General features: G+C 39.2%; 3 protein-coding genes and 1 long non-coding RNA gene across 5 annotated transcripts in view; 3 read left to right on the forward strand and 1 right to left on the reverse strand.

The window, feature by feature from the left end:
- pes (pescadillo) overlaps nucleotides 1–4,053 on the forward strand; it is a 17,471-nt gene extending 13,418 nt beyond the window's left edge. Inside the window, exons 10-15 of the mRNA XM_082555577.1 lie at nucleotides 1,211–1,341; nucleotides 1,433–1,558; nucleotides 1,874–2,058; nucleotides 3,013–3,176; nucleotides 3,267–3,434; nucleotides 3,675–4,053. Coding sequence (XP_082411703.1) covers nucleotides 1,211–1,341; nucleotides 1,433–1,558; nucleotides 1,874–2,058; nucleotides 3,013–3,176; nucleotides 3,267–3,434; nucleotides 3,675–3,749 — 849 coding nt within the window. The 3' untranslated portion in view covers nucleotides 3,750–4,053. The remainder of the gene's footprint in view (nucleotides 1–1,210; nucleotides 1,342–1,432; nucleotides 1,559–1,873; nucleotides 2,059–3,012; nucleotides 3,177–3,266; nucleotides 3,435–3,674) is intronic.
- Nucleotides 2,078–13,287, reverse strand: LOC309719450. The gene is made up of 3 exons (XR_014280247.1): nucleotides 10,734–13,287; nucleotides 2,371–2,573; nucleotides 2,078–2,134 (listed from the first exon to the last, which is right to left on the reverse strand). It is a non-coding gene; the product is annotated as an uncharacterized lncRNA (long non-coding RNA).
- Nucleotides 4,177–16,630, forward strand: gal3st1a (galactose-3-O-sulfotransferase 1a). Its single transcript, XM_082555578.1, has 3 exons — nucleotides 4,177–5,575; nucleotides 13,294–13,444; nucleotides 13,703–16,630. The coding sequence occupies exons 2-3, from the start codon at nucleotides 13,317–13,319 to the stop codon at nucleotides 14,844–14,846; spliced, it is 1,272 nt and encodes a 423-aa protein (XP_082411704.1). The 5' UTR covers nucleotides 4,177–5,575; nucleotides 13,294–13,316; the 3' UTR covers nucleotides 14,847–16,630.
- A 771-nt stretch (nucleotides 16,631–17,401) lies between these two features.
- On the forward strand, nucleotides 17,402–26,571 carry lztr1 (leucine zipper like post translational regulator 1). 2 transcript variants are annotated; one of them, XM_082554612.1, is made up of 20 exons: nucleotides 17,402–17,720; nucleotides 17,825–18,021; nucleotides 18,106–18,168; nucleotides 18,251–18,307; nucleotides 18,666–18,745; nucleotides 18,837–18,945; nucleotides 19,701–19,784; nucleotides 19,868–19,925; nucleotides 20,033–20,172; nucleotides 20,259–20,460; nucleotides 20,908–21,018; nucleotides 21,114–21,206; nucleotides 21,666–21,761; nucleotides 22,757–22,940; nucleotides 23,037–23,206; nucleotides 23,739–24,022; nucleotides 24,278–24,427; nucleotides 25,043–25,148; nucleotides 25,262–25,342; nucleotides 25,779–26,571. In XM_082554612.1, exons 2-20 carry the CDS (start codon nucleotides 17,870–17,872, stop codon nucleotides 25,893–25,895), a joined length of 2,337 nt encoding a protein of 778 aa, XP_082410738.1. In that variant the 5' UTR covers nucleotides 17,402–17,720; nucleotides 17,825–17,869; the 3' UTR covers nucleotides 25,896–26,571. The 2 variants fall into 2 exon arrangements, with proteins under 2 accessions (XP_082410738.1, XP_082410737.1); XM_082554611.1 differs by having other exon boundaries at nucleotides 17,402–18,021.
- The last annotated feature ends 561 nt before the right edge of the window (nucleotides 26,572–27,132 follow it).

The raw sequence follows: 27,132 nt of genomic DNA on the forward strand, positions 1-27,132 counted from the left end.
TAAAATCAGCTTCTGCCATCCATGAGTCTACGTAGACCCAAGGGCAAGCTGTCGTAGCTTACTGCTTATCAGTGGCATCTGTTTGGTGATTTTAGGATAACACAGTGCATCTCACCACTAGGACTTTGTCTGTTAGTTGTGGACCATTGAACTCCATTTGTTACTGGCACATGGCAAGCCAGGTCATCCACTCCATATCCATGCAATTAGTGCTGCCACCCATATGAATAGGCAGTGGTGCTGTGTGCCACATCTTGAGGCAAGCAAAGCCATGTCTAGGCTCTGAAGGAGCTGGTTATGGAGATGTTAATGTTTTTGCTGTCTTAAGATAGCCAGTCAGCAGAGGCATAGCAGTAGCTTGGTAATACTGCAAGCAACAAACACTACAAGCTAAGCTGGTGGAAAAGATGCAAGAAAATCAGAATACTTTAATCCCTAAGGAAATTATGTGATGAAGCCTGCACTAATATTCGGTTACATTTTGTATTCTTTGAGTATTATACATATGATAGAGTAGCCAAGCCAACTTTATTTATAAGGTACTTTAAAGCTGGTTATCCAACATCTGAGTAGTCGTTTCTATTAGACTTCAAAGCATGCATAGTCAGTGTGATATAAATTGTCACAACACAACAGTTTCTGCTTTTACCCTTGATTATTTAATTAAATGTCACATGTTTTTATTGGTTTTAAATTGCTTTTCATATGTTAAATTTCAGTCTCCAGACAGGTCTGGGATTGGTCATCAGATGCCACCAACCACTGTTTTATGTATAAGTGCATCAGCTCCAGCTGAGATAACAAAGAGTCTACTAATCACCATTGCTGACCAATTTAACACCGGTTCAGACAGTTTGTTGAACCTGACTGTGATTCTTTAGTTAAATCTGAGCAACTTAAATTCAGAGATAAGTAAATGTATTAATTGTCGAGTTGTGAGTTGTACTTTTTACATAGCTTTTTTACATTTGCCTTTTGGAATTCTTTTAAGGTTGTAATCCCAATAAATCTAGCTGCACAATTCCTCTGTCATGGATCAGACACCATAATACATCAACAAGTTGGAAGTTGTTTAAAAATAAATAAATAAAAATCATCTTTTAGTTGCTGGCTTGTTTTTAAAGCAATGACTTTAAACTTTTCTGATTTAATTGTAAATAGAAATTCCCTGAAGAATAATTAATGTTTTCCCTTTATTTCTTCGCTACAGGAGGACATGGAGAAGATGGAGGCTAGGGAAAAGGAACTGAAACAGCAAGAAGCTCAGAAGAAGCTTTTTGAGGGACTCAAGTTTTACCTCAACAGAGAAGTTCCCAGAGAGTCTCTGGCATTCGTCATCAGGTGAGCGAGAGATGCTACAGTGAAGCAAAGAAACGTCCACGGAAGCCTGAAGCTGACTTTTTCACTTTTGTGTATTTCTGTTGCCTTTCAGGTGTTTTGGAGGTCAGGTATCCTGGGACAAGTCTGTGTGCATTGGTAGCACATACGATGTGACAGATGAGACCATCACCCATCAAATTATTGACAGGCCCAGTGTTGGCAAACAGTATATCAACAGGTAGAGAAATGCTGTGCTTTTCATCATGTATGAGAAGGTTTTTTGTTTTTTTTTTTTCCTTATAGAGGTATTTGATTTTGTCATAGAATTCGTAATCCTAGAGACAGGAAGTGTGTCATTCATGTACATTACCCACTTTTACAATGACTCCTTTCACTGGAATACTTCCCATCCCCCCCACCCCTTGGTCCTGCAGCAGAAAAAATCCTCACCAAAGAGCAAGATTGTATTCTCATTATTACATAGTAGACGCATGAAAATATGCACTTATTTGCCATCATAACAGATGATTTTCGAAACCTTTGCTTGTTTTAGATACTACATCCAACCCCAGTGGCTATACGACTGTGTCAATGCCAAAATTCTCTTGCCTGTGGAGGATTATTTCCTTGGGGTGACTCTACCCCCTCACCTGTCTCCGTTTGTGGAGGAGAAGGAAGGTGACTATGTGCCTCCAGAGAAACTGAAGATGATGGCCTTACAGCGAGGAGAAAAACCAGGTGTGGTTCAGTTATATCTCAGTGTGTATGCAGGTCACGCCCACAATTCGCTGACTTTTCCCCTCTGATCAGAGTCCTAGTTTTAAAAACAACAAACAAAAAATACTTTCAGATCTGAATGAACAACAGATGCATAGGAGGGAAAATTATAAGATAACCATAACCTCTAACCATGGTCTCGTGTCATTATTTTGTTACATCATAAAATTATGAGTATTGTACATAATCAAGTAGTTAAGCCAACTTTATTTATAAAGAACAACCACTTAGCAAAGGGTTGGACATAGGAAGAAAAACACACTTGAATAAAACCTTTTTTTAAAGAAGCCTGTTTAATGTGAAATGGCAGCAAATTCCACTATTTGGGAGCCACTACACCAAGTCCTGTCCCCTGTGAGCCTGCACTGTGTCCTCGGCATATACAAGGAGTTGGTCAGCTGATCTGAGCGACTAGGAAAGGGGAGTGCAAGTGCAGCAACTCAGAGAGGTGGTTTGGAGCGAGGCCATGTAACAACCTGAAAACAGATAAAAGAATTTTTAAAATGTCATGTGGAGAGTTAAATAGACATTCACGGCCTCTCTTAATCTGAATGAATGTAATTGATATTTGTGATTGATTTAAAAAGTTTAATAATTTGCTTCCTTTTTTGGGTTGTTTTGGAGACTTTAACACAGAACTGTTCTGATGGTCTGCTTATGTGAATAATTACTGCCAGCATTTCTTAATTGGATGATTAAATTTTTCTTGGTGGCTGGATCGAAATGTTGTGATTTACTAAAAGAACTGTAAGCGAGACAGCTTGTGGAGGTTATAGTTTATCTGATCAGAGTCCTAAAAAGCCACTTTGGCATCACACAGTAATGAAAATAAAAGATGAATATTTAATATAGGCACACAGGATTGAAATGTCAGCAGCACTAATTTTAAATAATTCCCTTTTCTTCCTTTTATAGGCAATGAACAAGAGGAGGATGAGGAAGAAGAGGAGGAGGAGGGAGAACAGGAAGAGGAAGAAGAACAAGAAGAGGATGACAATGGTGATGAAGAGGATGATGAAGAGGAAGTAGCAGAAGAGAAAAACCTTAAGAAAATGGAAGAACAAAGATCCCAGGGCAAGGTGATATGTCAGATCCTGATTTCTTTGTCATTGTGATTTTATTTTTTAGATCTTTTGGAATCTTTATTGACTCGTCTCGTTCCCTTTTAGTCTCTACATGTCAAAGTGACACCTGGAAAGCTGAAGGTAGAAAATAAGGCACGCTTGGAGCAGGAGGAGAAAGCAGAGGAGAAGCGTCTGGCCATTATGATGATGAAGAAAAAGGAAAAGTACCTCTATGACAAAATCATGTTTGGAAAGAAAAGAAAAGTCCGTGAGGTGCGTACATTGCCGCTTCGCTAAGAATATTTGTTCAACCTAAAAGCTTTAACTTTGAATATTTTAGTGTTGATACTGAGCATTTTATCTCAGGCCACAGTGTTTACCAGTATTATGTAGCCGCTGCGGAGAGAACGGCGCAGCCCAGCGTTGACCCCCGCTGAGTTCACTGAGCTTAAAAATGGTTGCGTAACTGGTGTTGAGTATCTTCCATTAACTGGGCTCCTTCTCTTTTTACAGGCTAACAAGCTTGCTGCCAAGAGGAAGGCTCACGATGATTCAGAAAAAGCAAAAAAGAAAAAGGCCCGAAAATAACTGGTGCCTTCTTCAGACTGACTTTCTTTTTAACTTTGAGACTCAGTGCATTGCAGGTTTACATACCATAAAACCTGAAAGTGCAGTAGAGCTCTGCGTGCTACATGCACTCTAATGACCTCTGCAGAACTTCAAACAGCGCAGGTTGTCACAAATGCTAGTTGTGTGATTATTATTGTAAAAGTAACTGTTTGATCTGTGCTCCACTTTTCTGTATTGTACAATACAACTTCCTGTTTATTTTAAAATCTGTAACCGAAACATTTTACAGTTAAACGGACTGAATTAAACCTGTTACTTGTGATATTGCATCTCTAAGAAGAAATGATTCTCTTAGTCTTGGCGCCATATTGAAAAATGATTATTTATCCTTGAGGCTGTAGCTTTAGGGCAGCTGTTTCTTTTTAAAGCTGTGCATGGATCAGACAAGATGGCAAAAGGTCAGAATATAATCTGTAACGCACGGCTTAAGATTTCACATCTGCAGAGGCTCAGGTCATGCTGCTGCTGTCGGTTGAACCTCTTTGCTGATTGGTTAACACTTAAGTAGTGGGTGGTAATGACGAAGAACCACAAGACCAAAGCACCATCTCAGAGGGCAAAGGCTACACCCATCATACCCCTCCGCTCCTTGGTTTCCTCACACAGTTTGACACTCGCTGCAGCCTCTCATCCCTTGCCTAGGACCCAAATCTACATTCCTCACAAGCCCACCCAGTTCAAGTCTCAGCCTAGCACTCTGTTTGCCTACAGGCAGAACCACTCCCCGCTGAACAAAAACGGTGTTGTGCCTGAGCTTGATGAATGTGGGTTGACCAGCACAGCTCAAGTCTGCCTTCCAAGAACCGAGAAATCAGTTTAGAGGAAGATGGAGTTCATGTGTAGTGTGGTTTTGTTTTTTTTTTTGGGCGGTATCTTGACAGCGTATTGCAGTATCTGTACACAAAGCCAGATAGACTTGTCGCTCCAGTAATGTTCACTTTCTGCTGAAATGGTTGCCTAGGATGGCAGTTTCACATCAGAAGGTACCGTGTGGTATAACTTGTATGTAGAGTTAAAATATCGATAGCCTTTAGTTAATGAATTGCAGATAAAGATAAGGGAGATTTAAAAGATCAATCCTTTGTAAATACAAGCTGGAAAAACTTATGTGCAGGTTTGTTGTGAAATAAATATCAAATATCTGATCTGTGGTGTAAAATTTAACAACACATACTCGGCAGCCTTGATCAACTAGTACACTCTGTCTTTGTGCTCTGGATTTCTACATTTGTTTCTCTTATGCTGTTTTCTACCCCTCATATCAGCTTGCAGCTCAGACTCCAGTGTCTACACTCAATGGTCTTTTGTATGTAGACACTGAATAGGCACTGTACAGTCTCACTCCTCCCTCACCAGTTCAACCTCCCTCCCTCTCACCCCTCCTTTACGCTTCCTAGCAAGTGCTTGTCCCTTGACACAATTACTGACGTCACAGGTGGCTTGATGAGCTTCCCTGCAGTGCTTTGTTCAGCGTGATCAATTTTGGAATCAAGTTGAGGGAGGAGGCAGCTGGCTGCCTGAAAGCATCAGGTGTGCGTACAGAGGCGGAGAGAAAGAAGAGAAGAGGAACTGCAATCAGATGAATGAGCTGCGCTGCACAGGACATGTGATAGGACAGCAGGACCGTGCTGGGTCAATAGTGGCATGTTTTTGTCTGAATCAAGATACAAGGACAGCCGTTAGAGGGAGATGAACTTGTATTCACTTTTTGGGAACTGGGCGGACTAAACGATTGTCAATAAATTACCATTACCACTAGTTTGTCTTTGGACTTGCGCATAAGGGTAAGAATTTCTTCTCCGCTCTTTTCACAATAATCTTTTAGTAAATCTCAATTCTAAGCATGTTGTACTTTTCCAACACCTTTTCTCCAGTGTTTTTGCACGAAATGCAGCGATTCAACTAAATCTAGTAATTGTTACCCTTAATGTTTACTCTTAAAACAATGTTATGCTCTTTCTTTTCAATTCCTTCTCATATAAATGGGGGAGAGAGAAAAAACAAACTTTGTAGTCCAGCTATGCAAAGCTTAAGAGCCATGATAGATGAGGAAACATTCAGGAAAGTAAGTGAAATAATGCTAATGTTGATCCTACCCAGGGATGCATTTTTGATAAATCAAGCTTTAGTGAAAATCTAAACATTACCCTCACAACGGAGTTTTTATTTATCCAGGCTAGTGTTTTGATATTATTGTGGGAAATGTTTTCACTGCACCTTTGCAGGCGAACAATCTATTCCCAACTTCAAACACAGTTACTTTTCTCTGCATGGACTTTTTGCTAGATCTGCTCTAAACCTCATTCGAAAGTTGGCCTCAGTCCAAAAGAAGCAATGACGTACTTCACAGTCAGGATTCTCTAAAGCAGCAAAAACACTGTCAGATTCAGTTCAGCACAGACAAACGCACACTGCCATGTGTGACTTACTATAATGACTAGGGATGGGTATCGTTTAGGTTTTATCCGATACCGGTGCCAAATCGGTACTTTTGAAACTGTGCCGGTGCTCAAACCGGTGCTTAAAGAATGGAGAACACAAAATTGGTCCAAAAACCTCTCATGTTCAGCTGTTTTTCGTAAAAAGATAACAATGTTAGCCTTTTCTGCAGCTATGGGGCATATATGGTATCACTCTTGGCTGGAAGCAGTGCTTAAACAATGGAAAAAACACAAACTTTGTCCTAAAACTCTCATGTTTAACTGTTTTCCACTTTTTCTTTGGTCATTTTAGCCTTTTTGGCCAGGGTGAAGGGAGTATCTGCCATCAAACAAGAGGACAGCCGCATGTAGCTATGATGATGTTTGCTAGTTCACCTTACATGCATTAATATAATAACGTGGTTAGCCTACTCAACGTAAATTACACACGAACAACATTAAGCTACTCACGCAGAGAAGAACGGCTGCTGCTGCCATCAAAGGACTCTCCTCTTCGTGTTTTTGGGGGATGTTGCATAACAGGCAACCCACCCGCAGTAGATGTGCTCGGTGTGAGGTCTCACAGCAAGCTATCAAATACGGCGCATTTTTCGGCTTTTAAAAAAACGCTATGCGTCGCCAGGTGTTTCATCGGATTTGAGGTGTTACCTCCTTTGACAGTATCACAGTATCAGCTTAAAGCACTTGTTGCAGGCTGCTGAGTTTGCATATTTTGCTGTGAAGTACAGCCAGACTTTTGACCGCTTTGCCTTGGACATTTTTAATCTGTAGCTCTGCTCTAAAAGAACGTACCTGGACCCACCTACTATCCTCGGAAACGTAAAATGATTGGCTAGAGGTGTATCACAGCTCAGGGAAAAAAAAGCACCGAAATGTGCGCTGCTTTTCGGTCTGGTTACTACCGTTTATGTCAGAACCGACACCGGTACCCATCCCTAATAATGACTAAAAGAAAAAATATTTAAGGAGTTATGCTTTGATCAGAAAAGGAGGGGACGCAGATGATCATTTTCTAATGGAAACCTAATTTAAAGCTGTTATTAGAATGGTCACTGTAATAGGTTTATCTTTCTACATTATACGTAAAAATATAATTTTTAGCAACTTTTGTGTATGCTGTTACTTCACGAAGACAAAATTATTGTGTGGGATGGTGTTTAATTGACGCCATGATGGTAGAGGAACCAGTAATCCAAGAATGTAAACAGCAACTGAAACAGAGTTGCACAGTGATGACATGTTTATGAAGCAGCAGCAGCACATAACAGGCAATTTAGTTCTGTCACAACACAGAGCTGTCCTATGCTGGCAAAATGCCTCCCTGTGTCACTGACTGGAACATTTACAGGCCAGGCCATAACACTCCTACAACTCCGAAACATTCGAGAATCTCTCCAGTTGGAGAGCTCCAAACATTCTGGAATGCTTCTGTCCGTAAGGAGGTCAGCTCTGTATAATTCATATATACAACTGTTACCAAAAATACATGTACTTCTTGTAAGTCCTTGTACTTCTATATTTCTAATTCTTCTCCTGCTCTCTTTCACTATAAGTCTGAAAAGTCCTCCCCACACACATACACACTCACACTCTTTATTAATTTTGTGCTCACTCACATATCTTGAGACCAGTGTTGGGTAAGTTACTTTAAAAAAGTAATTAATTACTAATTACTAATTACTTAATCAATATTGTATTTAAAATACTTATCTAATTACTGTATCTGAAAAGTAACTTAATTACTCAATAAGTAATTTAACTAAATACTTCTTAAAATCCCTATAAACCTTGAGTGGACAAACAATAGAAATGAAACTCTTTAAATAATAAATAATTTTTTTTAAAGATGGAGACTCTACAGTACGCAGCGGTAGCATCTCTTCCACAATGTAGCCTGTAATTATTTTTTAAGCTCACCTTCAGACCCATTTGACTAAACTACAAAACTGTACAAAACCTTTTGAGGATTGGGGGTGGAAAGGGGTAGTTTAATTTGGTAATTTTCTCTCTAAGCGATCTTATTCCACTAGTGGTTGACAAGTTGATACCAAAGAATACTATGTTTTGCTAAGCTGTCGTTAATTTTTAATTAAAAGAATGTATATGCATTGGGTTCACACTGGTTCAGATAATGTTACAAATTCCAGGTGGTGAGTTTCAACTCATTACTTATGTAGCTGAGTGAGCAGATGGCTCGCCTTATCGCAGTCTGCAGGAGGGAATGCAATATCACTTTCCGTGTTGATGCATTATTTATTTCACAGGAAGCTGAGAAACAAATATGTTGTTTTGTCATTCCTCATAAAGTTCAAATTCTTTCTGTTTAAAATATTCATTAGATACAATTACATTATATACAGTATGTAGTATGTTACCGCTTATTCACACTCAACTTGGAAAAGGTGGAAATACTTTGCTGCTTATGTATTTGAACAAGCTGGACCAAATTGTGAAACTACATTCACTGACTTCATTGGAGCATTTTGAAAGATTGTACTTATTGATCTGTACCTACCTGCTCTTCGACAGGTCTCTGTTGAAAAAGAGATCTTAATCTCAGTGAAACTCTGTCTAAATAAACTAGACAGCCAAGGTTAACTATGTAAGTGTAACCTTTCCCTGTGGGTTCATATTCTTTAGCACCTTAAATTATAGGCCACACTATAGCACTGCTGTCCATGTAAAATTACTGGTTTGTAAACCTGCTATTAGTGAGCTTCTTTAATTTTTTTTTAAACCAAAATAGCTGTTGTTCCTGCCCTCTGTCAGAGTGTTCCCACTGAGCAATACATGTACCAAAACCACCGTTAAAGCTACGCATTCAGTGCTTCCTTTCCTAAATGACAAATGCAACTTTCACCTGCCTTTGTGGTGCATTTTTCTTTTCACTTTGCTTTTGTGTGCACTTCTGCACACACAACCGAACAAAGATTATAGTCCCTGTAATCAAATTACAATTAAATAACCAAGAAACTATCTAAATCAATCATTTCAAGTGTTCTTGTTATGCTGTGTCAGCGACACACCCGCTGAGGAACAAATTCTGCTTGGTGATTCTGTTTTGAGACGTGAAGCTAGAGAAACCAGCAACCATAGATAATTGTCTTACAGGGTCCAGAGCAGGCAACACTGAGGGAACCCTAAAACTCCTGGCTAAAGATAAACATAAATTTGTAAAATTATAATTCACATCAACAGTAAAGACACTTGGTTAAGTCAATCGAAGGTCACTAAAATTAATATTAAATCAGTGTGTAACTTTGCCAAAAGAATATCGAACTCTGCAGCTTTCTCTGGTCCCCATTCGCACCAGTAGTGACGTGTTTAGCTGCATGTTTTTCTTAATTTGCCTTCTGTCTGAGTGGTGTCAAAAATAATTATGTATGTTTTACAGATAACTGGGAAACTTTCTAGGGCAAACCTGGTCTTAAGACAGATGACACACATCCCACTTTGGATAAACCAGCTCTCATTTTTATGAATCTGGCCAAATTGATTAAACTCCCCAAAACATGACTATCCAGAGTTGAGACCAGGAAGCAAAGTTGCAGGCTTACATTTCTCTCTGCAGCTTCTTTCTTACAAACATAAAAAAAAAAATCACAGGAGTACCAATATATCACATACAACTGTACCAAAGAGTAAAACAGTGAGATATGAGATTAATGCATGTTCTAACTCCCTGTTAGAACATGCATTAATCATTTGTCAACAAACTGATTCACCATGCCCTACAGAAACCTGGTTACAGCAGGATGATTATGTTAGTTTAAATGAATCAGCACCCCTGAGTTATACTAACTGTATAATAACTTTTTATTTGTTGTTATCTATCATCCACCTGAACCTTACTCGGAGTTTCCATCTGATTACTCAGGCTTTTTATCTGATTTAGTGCTCAAATAAAATATTTATTGTGAGTGATTTTAACATACATGTAGATACTGAAGACGAAAGCCTCTGGATGGCATTTTTAAACTTAACCTCTGACTACCTTCTCTCAAAATGTAAAAGAACCCATCCACCACTTTAACCACACTCTAGGTCTTCTTCTAACTTATTCTACAGAAACTGAACATTTAACAATATTTCCCCAAAACCCTCTATTGTCGGATATTTTCCAACATTTAAATTTACAATAAAGGATCACACAGAATTGGGGAATACATTTCATTACAGTACATGTCTTTTTGAAGGTGCTGTAACCAGAGATGGGCAGTAACGCGTTACTTACAAGTACTTACAAGTAACGCGTTGCTCGTTTTCATGTAACGAGTAAAGTCAGGGATTACTATTGCAAAAACGGTAATTAGATTACCATTACTTTCCCGTAGGAACGCTGCGTTACTAAAACCGTGATTTTTTTGCGAGAATGTCTCATGACAGTGACGTAAGCAAGTGCGAGTTTGTGACAACAGCTGTGTGCAGATCAACAATGGATAACATATCAAGCGCGGGAGAGAGTATGAGCGTGCAGCGTTTAAAGTGTGGAAGTACTGACCTTACTTTGAGTTTGATTCCATAAAAAGTGACAAAAACATTAATGTCCGTTGTGCGTGGGAAGAAAACTTCTTTTTACAGCGAAAAAAACCCCTAAACATCCAAGCAAGCACCGAGTGCGCTGCGAGGTAATGGGAAATTCACAGAGAAATTCGCGGATTCTTCCACTGACCGCTGTGGCACACCTGCACCAGGGTAAACCTCCGCCTACCCAACTCCTGCTTTACAGGTGAAAATAGAGCAACAGGACCGCTAGTCTTTGACTTTATTTATTTTCTTCTGTGTTTTACTTGCATCTATTTGAAAGACTGAGTGTAAACACACACAAAAAAAAAATGTATGTGCTGGAATGTGCACAAAATAGGTTTGAATATTAAACAAATTTCTTCCAGTCAGAGAATGTTGCATATAATCAAATTTTTGCTTGATGCATAAAGTTAAAAGATTAAAACTAATAAAAGTTTTAAAAAGGGACCTTTCCATTTAATTACATTTTGTATGATGGATTATGTAGAAAAAGTAGAATTGGGCTGAAAGATCTATCACTTTATCACCTATTCAGGTTGTAAATCGTGTTTAAAAAAAGTAACTAAGTAATTAATTACTTTTGAAAATAAGCAATCAGTAAAGTAACGGGATTACTTTTTGGGGGAAGTAATCAGTAATTTGTTACTGATTACTTTTTTCAAGTAACTTGACCAACACTGGTTGTAACTAACTTTATAGATATAATTCCCCCAGTTTTATCTTCTTCAGTGCCTTGTGCCAGCAGAGTGCAGAGCAGGTACCTGAACTTTAATCTCACAGAATTGATTATCTTGTTAATGATTTTACATCTTCAATGCATTTGAATCTGGATACTGTAGAACCTCTGAAAAGAGAATCTCAAATTAGAAAATATTTGACTCCCTCGTGTAACTCTCAAATGCACACCTTAAAACAGATAAGTTGTAAGCTGGAGAGTAAATGTTGTCTCGCTAATTTAGAAGATCATGATTTAGCCTGGAAAGTAGTTTGTTTCTCAAAAGCGCTCCACAAAGCTAGAACATCTTACTCGTCTTCACTGATAGAAGAAAATAAGAACTCTAGGTTTCTCTTCATCATTGTGGCCAGGCTGACAAAAAGTCAGAGCTCTGTTGAGTCAAGCATTCTTTTAATCTTAACTACTTCGTGAATTTCTTTGCAAATAAAATCCATCCATTCTTTCACTTGGCAAATTCAGGGTCACAGGGGTGCTGGAGCCTGTCCCAGCTACCGTAGGATGAGAGGTGTTTGTTGCAGGGTTAACACAAAGAGACAGACAACCATTTGCATTCACATTCAAATCTATGGGAAAGTACCCTGAGGTAACTCATACAGACATGGGGAGAACATGCAAACTCCACACAGAAAGGCAGAAGATGGTGGAACCCAGGACCTTCTCACCATGAGGCAACAGGGCTAACCACCCTGCTATTGTGCTGCCTAAAAATTTATCCATTAGAGAAAAAAATACTCATGACCATTTTAAAAACATTACATTGTGTACAGCTTCTTTCAATACCATTGATATTTATCTAGAGTCTTTTTCTCCAGTTGATCTTTCTGGGTTAACTCCAGCCCCTCACAGTACTGAAACAGCATTAGTGAAAGTTCCAAATGATCTTCTTATGGCCTCTGATAGTGGACTTGCCATGCTGGATCTCAGAGCAACATTAGATACTGTTGATCATAATATTTTATTACAGCAATCAGAGCATGTTGTCATTACTGTTGACCAAAAATATTTTTTACAGTGATTAGAGCATGCCATAGGCATTAAAGGCCCTGCGCTGCAGTGGTTTGAATCATATCTAGCTAACAGACTCCACTTTTTTAATGTAAATTTAGAGTCCTCTTACACACTAAGGCTAATTATGGAGTTCCACAGGGTTTTGTATTAGTTCCAGTTATGTTTATGCATGCTTCCCTTAGGCAGTATCAATAGAAGACATAGCATACATTTTCACTGCTATGCAGATGATACCCAACTTTATCTATCCATGATGCTGTATTGTACAATGCGCAAAAAATCTTATATAGATGGTTAGACGTTTTCTAACTAGATGCTTACTCTGGATGGCATTACCTTGGTCTCCAGTAACGCTGTGAGGAATCTTGGAGTTGTTTTTGAACAGAATATGTAGCTCAATGTGCATATTAAACAAATATGTAGACGCTTTCTCCCATTTGCACAATATCTCTCAAATTAAAAATATCCTGTCCTGTGGTGATGAGAAACAAGTTGATTATTACTATAGACTACTGTCATTATTTTAATTGCAATTTTAATTGTAATTAATTATTATTAGGGTGTCTTAAAAACTCCCTGAAAAGCCTTCAGTTGATCCAAAATGCTGCAGCAGGAGTATTGACCGGGTTTAGAAAGAGAGAGCATATTTCTCCTTTACTGGATTCTCTTGATTGGCTCCTTGTCAAATCCAGAATCGAATGATCCTACAAGATTTTGAATAATCAGGCCCCATTTCATCTTACAGACCTCATATTATGAGGATGAAGAAGAGATTTGTTCTGCGTTTCAGGTGAGCTGTTCTTCTGCTGGACCATGACTGGCAAGCAAAGAATCCAATGGAGGTCCATGTGCAAAAGCCTGGTCCTGGGTACATTCCTGACAAGCTGCATGATCTTTGTTTACTGCCTCTCCACTTCACAGGTCCACTTCAGTCTGCCTGAGTAAGATGGTGTGGATGTGTTCTGTAGAAACCCTCATGTAAAATTTGCATTTGTCTGCAAGGAATATATTTCACATTCAATTATTTAAGTATTTAAAAAATGCAAAACTGAAGTTTTTTTTAAAAACAAATATTTTCTTTCTAGTTTCTCAAGTGCGATGGGTTGATGCTTTTGTTTATTTTGTGTCACATCATTTAGAGATAATTTCCACAAAACCCCATATGTCTTTATAGTTTGTTCTCCTTTTCATCTATGTAGGGTTCCGGTGCCTTATTCCTGCGCCCACCGTCCAACACAGTCCCACCCCAAACCAACCATCAACAATTCAGACACTGCCTACACCTGTGCTCCTAAAGTTGATATCATGTTCATGAAGACCCACAAAACAGCCAGCAGCACCTTCCTTAACATCCTTTTCCGATTTGGAGAGAAACACCAGCTCAAATTTGCTTTTCCCGAAAGCAGAAATGACTTCTTCTACCCATCTCTTTTCCAGCGCTCCCAGGTTAAAGACTACAGACCGGGAATGTGTTTCAATATTATTTGTAATCACATGCGCTTCAATGCACCTGAAGTGTCCAAGTTGCTGCCTGTGGACACATCCTACATCACCATTCTGCGAGACCCTGCAGAGCTTTTTGAATCCTCCTTCCACTACTTTGGCCGCCTGGTGCCTTTTACTTGGAAGATACCAGGTGACGACAAGCTGACTGAGTTCCTACGTGATCCCCACAAGTACTTTGATCCAGAGAGTTTCAACTCTTACTACCTCAAGAATCTGCTGTTTTTTGACTTTGGACTGGACAACTCTCTGGATATGAATGATCCGCGAGTGGAAGAAGGAATCAAATTCATCAGTGACCGTTTTCAGCTGGTCATGTTAGTGGAACACTTTGAGGAATCACTCATCCTGCTAAAGGATGCCCTCTGCTGGGAGATGGATGATTTGCTCTTCTTTAAGCTCAATATCCGTAAGGGATCCACTGTGTCTAAATTTACTCCTGAGCTGAGAGCTAGAGCCCTTGAGTGGAATGCTATTGATTGGAAGCTATACCAGCATTTTAATCAAACTTTCTGGAAGAAAGTAGATGCGTACGGGCGGAAGCGTATGGCTGCGGATGTGGCAGAGCTCAAGAAGAGGAACAAAGAGATGACATCTATCTGCATTGAGGGTGGCCATGCTGTAGAAGCTGGCAGCATCCAAGAGACAGACATGCAGCCCTGGCAGCCAATCGGAGAGAAGTCTATCATGGGCTATAATTTAAAAAAGAATATAGACAAAGCACATCGGAAGCTGTGTCGCAAGATGTTAATGCCTGAGATTCAGTACTTAACAGAGCTTGGGGTGAACCTTTGGATTACCAAGTTGTGGGGCCATGTCCGAGATATAATTAACTGGTAACTGAGTGTGTGAGCACCAGAGGCCAATTTAAATCTGAAACACTGTATTAAGAATTACTGCATGGCTGATAGAATGGGAGGTTAATGACGTATCATATTTCCTGTCTCTTTGCCTGTTTGAATTGTACATCATTGTGCACTGTGATGTACATCATGAGAGCTTATGAAAAAAAAAAGTTATGCTCTACAAATACTGAATCAGTTTACTGCATGCAGCCGAGGCTTAGTATTCTCCACTATGAGTCCATTTAATTGTTCTTACTCCCAGATGTCAGCTTGTTCTAATGGAGCACTTGACGTAACTATGAAGTTCACAATGACGTTCTAAAGCATGTTGATGGATTGATAAGAAATATTTATTTACATCCCTGAGAAACTTCTGAGCATTTTGAAAACATGGCAGGAATATCAGTTGGTTTGAAGTAAATGAAGTCTTTGATGTTCACCTGAAAAAGTCAAAACATTTCACTGACTGATTCCCCACTAAGGACTGAAATATATGTGAAAATATGCAACAAATCTGTGGAGGACAAAATCAGTCATGATGTTAAAAAGTATGTGAGTATCTCTCTCTCTCTCTTATTTATATATATGTATGTATGTATGTATATACATATGTACGTATGTATGTCTGTATGTACATACGTACGTACGTATGTATATATACACGTATGTATGTATATATACATATGTATGTATATATGTATATATGTGTGTGTGTGTGTGTGTGTGTGTATGTATATATATTTTTTAAACGAATGGCATTAGCTATCAGTCTACTTGAGAGTCCTATCACTACAAATTCTAAATCAAATCATCATTAATGTTATCAACTATAAACGTGTTTCTCCATGTCTGTCATGTAATATGTTTAATAAATAACAACAGAAGAATCTATAAATGAAAGAGCCATTAAAAATGATGTAATTAGCAGTAAAAATACCTTAATTTTATAGGATAAATGTTGCATTTTCTTCATGTGAGAACTTTACTGTTCCGTTTTTGTTTGCTGCTTAAATCTCAATGATAATCAACAATAATGTGTTGCTCTTGCCAGTTGTTTTGGGAGGTAAAGTGACAATGTGATGTGACTTGTGTAGAGAGCAGGAAAATAACCTAAAACATGTGTCTGTCAAGTAAGGTCCTACCTAAATGTACAATGACCAAGAGTGTCAAACACCACTCGGATGTCTACACGGCCTTATTATCAGAACCACTCATAAGAAATGCAATTTCATTTCATTAATTTATGTTTGTAAATTCACCTATAATATTTAGTCAGTATTTCTTTCCATTCAGTATTGCTTATTCTTAGTGTTTTGTATTATTAATGATTTGATTTTAACTAATGTGCAATTTCCTGATTTTGTCCTCCATACAATAATCCATTGTTACTAGCAATATATGATAAGCTAAGTCTCAGAATAAAATGAAATGTAATATTGTTTATTTAAAACAACCATTTAATTTTGTTGAATGCCCTGGGATTATTCTGAATGAATGTACACGACGGCTCAACATCTCTGAAAATAAATGAGAAATATATGTTCCTAAAAATGGTGGGTTAAGATAAATGGCCATATTGTATCAGCCTATGGATGGGTGAATAACATTTCACAAGTTTCCTGTTAAAATGAGCATTTGGTGCCGATAATGCCTCAAAATTGTAGTGGTTCCAAACGGACCTAATAAAGCATTTATTTTGAAGATCAGTGTTAGAAGATTGTAATTAAATCCAATGCTATTTGCTGTTGTAAAATAAAAAATAAAACATGAAAAGTTCAATGAGGATGGTTATGTTTTTAACAAAAACTGCATGATCACAATACTTTTTCATTGCTTGGAGATGTCCTTAACATTTGTGCTAAGACAGTTATAGACTTAGAAACACTGTTAAGTCTACGGTTTTACATATCAGGATGTACTGTAATGGAAAAAAATATGTAACCCTTGGCAGGAATTAAAATTTGACAAATAAAACCTGAAATGAACGACATTTGACATATTACACTGTGCCATTATTGATTATTAAAAGATTACACCTTTCATTTCTGACTTCATTGGAATTGAGATTTCTCTGCTCGGTGTGTCCAACCCAACAGACAAGGAAAAATCAAACACAGAGGGGATTTTGTCTGACTCCTGCTTGTCAGTTTGGTGAGCCACTGGGGCACCTGACTCAAACAGGCCATCCTCCACAAAACCCTCATTTATAAAGTTATCTAACCTCTGTTTCAGTGCAGATAGCTAACAACAGAGAACCACTTACTGCTTCAGAGATAAAGAGTGAAAGTGGACACTATATCCTTGTTTTTAACATAAAACTCATTGCAGCAATGAGTGACTGCAGCTTTTTTAGTTTCCTTATTTTCTTTCTTTGCTTAACGTGCTTTAAAATCTTTAATTTCAAAGACTCTTTAACACATTCCAGCTTTGAAGACGGTGCTAAATCTATGACAGGTTTTTAGAGTAGGACTCCAAAGTGTAAATTAACGTTAATACCTATAGTGTTTCATACTACTCAAGATTACAGGACTGAAAGCACTTTGACTCCGCCTTTTTAATATTACAGGAAGTGAAGTACCCGCAACATACAGGGTTGTGGGGGGCGTGGATTTACCACTGCTTTTGATTTCTTGGTGTTGTTTTTTTGTCTGTGTAATATCATGACATCGTAGGTATCGAACCGGTTGGCCAGATGTTTTAACGCAACGTTAGCGTTGTTCGTTAACTTGTCGTTTTCTTCTTCATGTTGCTAGTTTTGGGGCGTAGCACTAGCTAGAGGCTAGCTAGCTAGCCAGGTTTAGCTGAGCTTTTTTGTAGCTAACAGTTCTCTGAAGGACAACAGCCTTAATCTTTAACAAAGAAGACTTGGGTAAGAGTAGTACCAATGTCACTCCAGATTTACATGTAGTGACAGAAGTATTAGCACTTATCCTGGGGCATTAACAGCGTCGTTAACCGTTCACGTCCCTGCAGATGAGTGGCCCTGAAATCTGATTGAGCCGGGGAGTTAGCAAAAACATGTCCTGTAAGTCAACTAAAGTGGCTCCGAGTGTTGATTTCGACCACAGCTGCTCTGACAGCGTGGAATATTTGACACTTAATTTCGGCCCATTTGAGACTGTTCATCGCTGGAGAAGACTCCCTCCGTGCGATGAGTTTGTTGGTGCAAGGTAAGGTGTGGACAGCTGAGCAGCAGCATCTTCACTCAAACTGAATACCTGTGGTTTTACTGAACTTCATGCGGCTTCACGCAGGCGCAGCAAGCACACTGTGGTGGCTTACAGAGATGCAATATATGTGTTCGGGGGAGATAATGGGTAAGGGCTACAAGACTTCTGCAGACATTTTTCAGATATATGTGTTATTATATGTATGTGAGAATTCTGTGTCACCCAACAGCAAAAACATGCTGAATGATCTGCTTCGCTTTGATGTGAAGGACTGTTCCTGGTGTCGGTAAGGCTATAGCCTCACAGCCGCAGTTGGTTTGATTTTACTTCGGAATAACCCAGATTAACACACATTTATGACCGATGACTGAATGTAGTGTAAAGCGCTTTGGGGTCCATAGGGACTAAGTAAAGCGCTATACAAATATAGGCCATTTACATTTTAAGACCATCATAGTGTGCATGCAGTGAGTATCAGAACAAGGAGCACTAAAAAGTAATCATAAAGATCAGTTTATTTCCACAGTGGACACTTTTTGAAAGTATTACAATACAAGACACCAAATCAGCCAGAGTATATATAAAACATACACAATCTTAACCATATAATAAAATAAAAGTTGACACATGTCTATAATTCACAGAGCTTTCACCACTGGAACGCCACCTGCCCCCAGATACCACCACTCAGCTGTGGTCTATGGCAGCAGCATGTTTGTATTTGGTAAATCCTTCATTATCTATAAAAATCCTTCATTTTATCCATTTTAAACTCTGGTGGCATTTCTGTAATGTTCAAATTTGATATTTTCTAGGGGGCTACACTGGAGACATTTACTCAAATTCAAACCTGAAAAATAAAAATGACCTTTTTGAGTACAAGTTTGCTACAGGACAGTGGACTGAATGGAAAGTGGAGGGAAGGTAATGTATTAACTCGTTTCTTTTTAATAATGACCAAACATTGTTATTGTGTGCCATGATATTATTGTATCTTGCCTCCGTGGTTCCCACCCTTAATACTTTAGGGTTAGGGGTGTCGAACTCCTGGCCTCGAGGGCCGGTGTCCTGCAGGTTTTAGATCTCACCCTGGGTCAACACATCTGAATCAAATGATTAGTTCATTACCAGGCCTCTGGAGAACTTCAAGACATGTTGAGGAGGTCATTTAGCCATTTAAATCAGCTGTGTTGGCTCAAGGACACATCTAAAACTTCCAGGACACCGACCCTCGAGGCCTGGGGTTCAACACCCGTGCTTTAGGTTGTCTGGAGGATAAAATATGTTGGAAAAACTGTGGGCTGGTTTCGCATGTGCCTTTATGTTTACTGGCTAAACTAAAACTTTGGAGGACCTCACACTGTGCACAGTTGCCTTCTACTATGTCCTAGCATGACAGCCCCCCCAACTCCAAAATCCTCTATTCTTCGCAAAATTGCTGATAAAAGTTAAGCCCACCTCCTTCAAAAATTAATTTAAGGTTCAAATTAATCCCATAGTATCTCTAATCCTCAGTCTTGCAGTCTGCTTAGTTTAATCCAGGACAAGCAAAATCTACAACTGTTTTAAGTCTTTGCAAGGCCCTTTGAGGTACAGAGGCAAATAAAAATTTAGTCTGGGACTATACTTAAGTGTTGTCATTTGAAACTAGTCCTAAAAATCCTGCATCTCTGTTCCAGCTTGCCAGTGGCCAGATCTGCACATGGGGCCACAGTCTACAGTGATAAACTCTGGATATTTGCCGGTTATGATGGAAATGCCAGGTATGTATGAATTTTTTATTTCATTTTCTGCAGATGTATTTGTTTTTGTGCATAACCTTGGTGACTATTTCGCCCACGTATAGGTTGAACGACATGTGGACCATCAGTCTGCAGGACCGAGAGCACGCATGCTGGGAAGAGGCATGTTTCATTCATTTTCACAACAAAAGAGAACAACATTTAAAGTTAAAGACTCAGAAACTCTTGGTCATTGTTCATGTCTGTCTTTCTGTCTTTGTGTCCATCAGATCGATCAGAGTGGTGAAATTCCCCCGTCTTGCTGCAACTTCCCTGTCGCCGTATGCAGGGACAAGATGTTTGTGTTTTCTGGACAGAGTGGAGCCAAAATTACTAACAACCTCTTTCAGTTTGAGTTCCAAGGCCACATGTAAGCAGCACCCTTTTTTATATCATTCAGCTACTTATACTATATTTACCAGCATTACCCGACACTCATAACTCCCATGTTCTCAGGTGGACACGTATACCAACCGAACATTTGCTGCGTGGCTCTCCTCCACCTCCGCAGAGGCGCTATGGACACACTATGGTTGCCTTTGACCGGCACCTGTATGTATTTGGAGGTGCTGCTGACAACACCCTGCCCAATGAGCTGCACTGCTATGATGTTGACTCTCAGACCTGGGAGGTGATCCAACCCAGCCATGACAGTGAGGTATGAAAAAATTTGGAAAATGTTCATTGTGTTTGTGATATCATTCATTTGTTGACACAAAGAACTATGTTAGTAGATATGGAGGTGGATGAATGATATCACAAATATTATTTATTAGGACAGTAAATTATTAAACGAGAACACTTTGTTCCTGTACGCTCCATTCCTATCTATTGTACTATTTCTTAATGTAATGCAAACACAATATGTTTGGAAAAGCTGTTGAGTGATGAGCCATTTTGAGTTTACTTACTTTACATTCTTCGTTGCTGTAGACAGTCTGCATTTTGTTGCAGAAATTTGTGCAAGACAATTTATATTATTGTAAATCATAGTGGTATGGTGTTCCTTTTGTGTCACCCCAGATAGGAATATAAAACACATGTAGGTGAATTTTACAGATATGCAATTAAACTCTTATCTTTTTTTGTTTTTGTTTTTTCTCAGATGCCCAGTGGGAGGCTCTTCCATGCTGCTGCTGTGATTCTGGATGCCATGTACATCTTTGGCGGGACTGTGGACAACAATGTCCGCAGTGGGGAGATGTACAGATTCCAGGTTGGTGTCAAATCACCTCATTGCTGAGATATACTACCATAGTTAAAAAGTCTGTCCTGCCTTAAGATTGATTGCTAAAACTTTCACTTTTGTAGTTTTCATGCTACCCAAAGTGTACCCTCCATGAGGATTATGGCAAACTGTGGGAGAACCGTCAGTTCTGTGATGTGGAGTTTATTCTGGGCGAGGTGAGTTTTCATTGCTGTAAAACTGGAAGCCAAGCCTCTAAACTGCTGATTAAAGCGTCAAGGTGAGGTGCCGGTTTAACTACATGGGTTGAGTAGGTTACCAGTATGCTCTGAGGTTGTTGCATGGGCCTAGGTTCAAATCTGTCCCAGACACCTTTGCTGCATGGCTTCCCCCTGCCCTCTTCCCCAGCTTTCTCAACTGTCTTCTTGTAATAAAAATGGTGAATGGCCTGTATTTGTATAGCGCTTTACTAGTCCCTAATGACCCCAAAGCGCTTTACATATCCAGTCATCCACCCATTCACACACTGGTGATGGCAAGCTACATAAAGGCTCACAAACCCAAAGGCAATTCTTGAAATTCATGGTGACTCGCACATGATCTGCCAAACTTGTTTTTTTTTTGTTGTTGTTGTTTTTTTCCACTTGTCTGACTTGACATTGTTGTCTTGTTTGCAGAGTGAAGAGAGAGTCTTGGGGCATATCGCCATAGTGACTGCAAGATGTCAGTGGTTGCGGAAGAAAATCCTGCAGGCTCGAGATAGGCAGCGACAGGTTAGGACAATGCACCAAGTGCATCTCCTCTGACACATACAAGACTGTCAGTGATCTCAGAAGATATTTATAAATATGAAAAATCAGGCTGATTATGTAACTCTGTAACCTATTCCACATCTTGGAAATCAGAAACACGGTGAAATGGTGACACAACTTCAAGCACCTGTGTCACAATTCAAATATTAAATGGCAGAAAGGTTTAGAATTGAATCCACATCCTCCAACCTGCACTCTTCAAGCTGTGCGGCATCATGAAATGAAACACCTTTTTAAAAAAAAATTTTAAAACAATGAACACCGCAGGAGAGGAAACAATTAGTCGTGATCACATCATGATTGGTTGGTTTCCATCTCCACTGAAATAGGTTAGAGTGGCGATATTGTCATAAAGAAAGAGTAATGATTTGGTAATTATCTGTAATAAAAGGCTAGTGTTTGGTATTTGTCCAACAATAGTGTTGAAGGGGAAAATCAAGGAGTTATTGCTCGTATTTTTTCAGACACTCATATTTATAGAAAATTAACTCAGTCCAGACTTAATGCGCAAAGTGAAGCTGCAAATGTAATCATTTTAGTTCATTTTCAGCTCATCCGCCATGGCGAGGCGTCTGTCGTCGGTCCACAGTTCACAAGAATATCTAGTCCTACAGTATTCGTCAGAACTGAATCAAATTTAAAGGTTGACCTAGTTGGGTCTTCACCCAAATTGTGCGCAAAGTCAAGGTCCCCATTTTAGTAACCCGTGAAATGTAATGGACTGGATGATGAGCTACATTCTCTAAATTTCAGTTTTATGAAAAGTCAGTGAGGCTTTCACTACAGAAAAGGTGCGGCAGCATAAATATTGCACATTTAATGCTTTAATGAACATATTTATCTAAGCTTGTAGGTCTGAGGCATCAAGATATATAATATAAGCATTTGTAAGAGTAATGGGTCACTGGTGTATTCACTGAGCCAGAATGATAATTGCATACTTTACTGCCTTACAGAAGACAAAACAGGAGAGCAGTGAGGATGAAGGAGCAGCTGGAGGCTCAAAAGATATGCCAGCAGGCAACAGGCCATCGGGCACACAGCCGCTGCTGGAGGTATCCATCAGAGAAGCGGAGGCTCAGCCTTTTGAAGTCTTAATGCAGTTTCTCTACACAGACAAGATCCAGTACCCTCGCAGAGGTACCACTCTGCTCATGCTTCTCACATTTGGTTGTTACCAGTCTTGCTGCAAAAGAGAGGGAAAATGTTTATTCATGTGTGTATCTGTCTACACAGGTCATGTGCAGGATGTTCTCCTGATTATGGATGTGTACAAACTGGCCCTTAGCTTTAAGCTTTCCCGGCTGGAGCAGCTCTGTGTGCAGTACATTGAAGCATCAGTCGACCTGCAGAATGTTCTCAGTGTCTGTGAAAATGCCAACAAACTGCAGCTCGACCAGCTCAAGGTACGTCCAGATTAAATGTTAACAGCTGAAAAGCGTCTTATACTGACCTCTAGTGGTTAAAGTTTCTTAATTTCACTGCTTTTCAAACTGTTGGGCTGGAACATGGACGACCATGGTAAAAAGATGGAGTGAGGCCAAGTTAAATGAATATGACTCTAGTCTGGAAAATAAACAAACAAGAGTTTACGGATGCTGTCCTGCTAACATTTTGTTCATTAAAACTCAAAAAAAGTTGTTTCTGATTGTTTAAAACTTATATATCTTCCAAATTGAGTTGATTGGTTCAGCTCCCCGTCACTACCAGATCTACTGCCCATTTGCGCATGTGCGAAGGTAACTCTACTTGGACAAACTGCCCGAAATGCGTTGACAGAAACACTTCAGGGATTTTGAGTCATTCTGCGCTCCAGATGCGTTAAATTTTTTTTTTTCCGCGTTAGTCGTGATGCCGGCTTGATTTGCGTTAACGCTTTAATTTTGACAGTACTAGCTATTATGACACTAATACCAACATCTTTTTTTCTTTCTTCAGGAACATTGCCTTAATTTTGTGGTTAAGGAGTCACACTTTAACCAGGTTATCATGACGAAAGAGTTCGAGCATCTCTCCACTCCCCTGATAGTGGAGATTGTGCGACGAAAGCAGCAGCCTCCTCCTAGGGTGTACTCTGACCAGCCTGTGGACATCGGGACCTCCCTGGTGCAGGACATGAAGGCCTACCTGGAGGGAAGCGGCTTTGAGTTTTGTGACATTATTCTGCTGTTAGATGGTCACCCACGGCCTGCACACAAAGCCATACTAGCAGCTCGGTCCAGGTAGATCAGCGTAGATTTTATGGATGGGTTATTTTGTTTTTGTTTTGTATTTTTGGTACCTTACTTAAGCTGAATTTGATTTAATGTGGATTTTATGCTCCTGTGCCGATAGTTGACTCTAGGTCTACTACTACTAGATCTACTCTAGAGTAGATTTGATTGCTTTCTGTAATGGCTTGATGTTGTATCACAGTTGGTCATGGTCCATTTCAGCTTAATGGTGTGACTTATCCTTTTGATACTGTTACTCCTCAGTTACTTTGAGGCAATGTTCCGCTCCTTCATGCCCGTGGACGGTCAAGTAAATATATCCATTGGTGAGATGGTCCCGAGTAAGCAGGCCTTTGAGTCGATGCTGCGTTATATCTACTATGGTGACGTGAACATGCCTCCAGAGGATTCCCTGTATCCTTTTCAATTGTAGAGTTTTTTGGGGTTTTTTTTTTTTTAACTTTAACATTTCTGCAAATATAAATAAAAATGAAATGAGTAAAGATAGCCTAGATAATAATAATGATTAATTAATTAATTTCTGTCTAAAAACAGACCTCAATACTTTTCTTCTGTTCAGGTCCTTAAAAAACACAACATATTCCTACAGAGACATTTGTATCGAGTACAGTTTGTATCACTAACAGTAAAACTGCTGGCTCGTCACAAAAGAACTCAATATTTAACATAAAAAAGGTGTGAACTTTTTATCTGTAAGTTAGAAGATGGTGATGTTTAAGTTAAGAGTTAGTGTTGGTTAATGTTTATAAATGGTTTATAAGTAGATAAGTTCAGGGACACAATGAAATAATTCATAAATATGTCAATGCCAGAAACAAAATAGGGCCTAAAATGTTTCTGTTATGGAGTTGTTAAATTTGCAGTTTCATATAGTGAGTTTCTAAATCACACTGAAGCTTTTTCGAAAATTAAGCCACATGGGTTGTCAAAGCACCCGGCCTTACTTTTTGGTTAATGTGAGTTTCATTGCGGTAAACTTGGTTTACATCCTTGACCCTGGATTAACAGCTATCTGTTTGCTGCACCATATTACTATGGGTTTTCTAACAACAGGCTGCAGGCTTACTGCAAGCAGAATCTCGAGATGAACGTCACTGTGGAGAATGTCTTGCAGGTATTGTGCTTTCTCCCAGGGGGAGCAGTGACCTAATTGGACAATGCAGTCCCTCACTTTTGTACAAAATAAATCATTTCTTCACTCACTTCTCTCTCGCTATCCTCTCTCAGATTCTTGAGGCAGCTGATAAGACCCAGGCTCTGGACATGAAGAAGCACTGTCTCCACATTATTGTCCACCAGTTCATCAAGGTGGGTGGGCTTGTATCCGAAGCCCTGGGGGTTTGCTGCCCACTCACTGCAGCTGAGCTAACCCTCTAGTCCCCTCTTCTTTGCGGGAGACTGACACCTTTGGCCTCTTAGTGGATCACCCTCCATCTTCTGCGTGAAGAGGAGACTGTTTACAGGCTGGCCGGCTGTACAAGCACCTCATCACATTGCGATGAGGTGTCGCTCTGATTATTGTTTGTTATCCAAAGGAACAAAGAAGCACTCAGTTTTCACTTTACTTCACTGGAGTGTTAGCTCTGCTGTATTTCTGTTAAGCTTTTATCTTCTTTTTATCTTTTATCTTCATTTTGTTGTGCATGAGCAATCAAGTGCTGCTTATTCCCCATTTTTGACTCATTGTCTTATCTTAATTTGCTGTTCTTTTTTTCATTTTTTTTGTTCTCCTCCCCTCCCAAAGGTATCCAAGCTCCCCAACCTGAGGTCTCTCAGCCAGCTGCTGTTGTTGGACATCATTGAGTCGCTAGCCACACACATATCAGACAAACAGTGTGCCGAGATGTGCTCCGATATTTAGGACGGCTCTTTTCTACTCTTGCAGAAGCCATACATCCCTGCTCCACCTAATCATTCCTTGCATGTGTCATACCCCATTCAACTGATGCCTTTTATCCACACTGTATCGAATTGCTATTGTTGTTGTTGTTGTTGTTGTTTGTCCCTCTGCATCTCAGCGAGGAATGAAATCAGTGAAGGAACCAGATTGTACCTAGAATTGTTAAATAGTGTAAAATTATCTTTTCATGTATAACTCTGCTTTTATTTATTTTGTACAGACAGACCTTTTTTGCAAAGAGATTATTCTGCTCACTGTTGCTTTGGCTTTTTTTTTTTTTGATAAATATACAGGTTACTGTATATTTTCACAAGTGTGACAATAGAAATGGATTCAATTTCATCAGATGTATCATCTCAATAAACCATCACATCTATTAAAGTCAAATGGGTTATTTATCTAAATCTCTATTCATTTAAGTTTGTATTATTTACATATGTCTTTTGTGGTAAAGAATCCAAATCATATGAAAATAATTATAATATATCTCTGTGTTAAGTACTGTTGCTGGCACATGTCTTTGTGATAATTCTTACCATTAACAAAATCTGTGTATCCTACAATACTGAACTTAGTATTTAGTGATATTATTCTGTTATCATGCACTTGAAGCCTTAATAAATCTCTTACAGAATGAGTCATGTGTTCTGTGCCTGTGCTCTGATTCACCAGTATACCAACGTGATTGAAGTTTGTGCGCAACCATTTTGTCAGTTAATCAATAAACACAAAGGAATGTGTCAAAAAACTGAAGTTTTTCTGAAACCACAGAATTGATTGATTTAACCTCTCTTTAGAAGCTATTGTCACGTTGTGTTATCACGAATCTTCTGGGCTCTAGATTCGTGATAACACTACACAAAAAGAATAAAGTCATCTGTTAGAGTCTCTAACAGATGACTTTATTCTTGAGCCCAAACCTAACTTTTAAACTGCTTTTAAATCCTACAGCCATCTGTGCAAAGAGCCGATAACTCCATTATGTCAGCTTTGCCTAAAACTACAGCATTGGCCATCCTCACTGGCTTTATGCAGGGACCATATTAGACTGGATCAGCCGGCAGGTTGTTTTTCTGTTTTTAGTGTTTGGGGTTAAAGTGGGGCAGCAGTCCTCATCCAGTCCAGCAGTATAATTTTTAATTTTAAACAGCTGATGTTTAAAGTGAAATATTCAAAGACACTTTTGTTGGCCTTACTG

This window comes from Aulonocara stuartgranti (assembly GCF_965226115.1).
Source record: "Aulonocara stuartgranti genome assembly, chromosome: 12".
Classification (NCBI taxonomy): Eukaryota; Metazoa; Chordata; class Actinopteri; order Cichliformes; family Cichlidae; genus Aulonocara; species Aulonocara stuartgranti.

Coding starts and splice junctions, on each gene's coding strand:
- gal3st1a (XM_082555578.1), top strand. CDS start 13,317: ATGACTGGCAAGCAAAGAATCCAATGGAGGTCCATGTGCAAAAGCCTG. Junction 13,445..13,702: donor GTCCACTTCAGTCTGCCTGA/GTAAGATGGTGT, acceptor TCATCTATGTAG/GGTTCCGGTGCCTTATTCCT.
- lztr1 (XM_082554611.1), top strand. CDS start 17,870: ATGTCCTGTAAGTCAACTAAAGTGGCTCCGAGTGTTGATTTCGACCAC. Junction 20,173..20,258: donor TTTGAGTTCCAAGGCCACAT/GTAAGCAGCACC, acceptor CCATGTTCTCAG/GTGGACACGTATACCAACCG. Junction 25,343..25,778: donor TTGTCCACCAGTTCATCAAG/GTGGGTGGGCTT, acceptor CCCCTCCCAAAG/GTATCCAAGCTCCCCAACCT.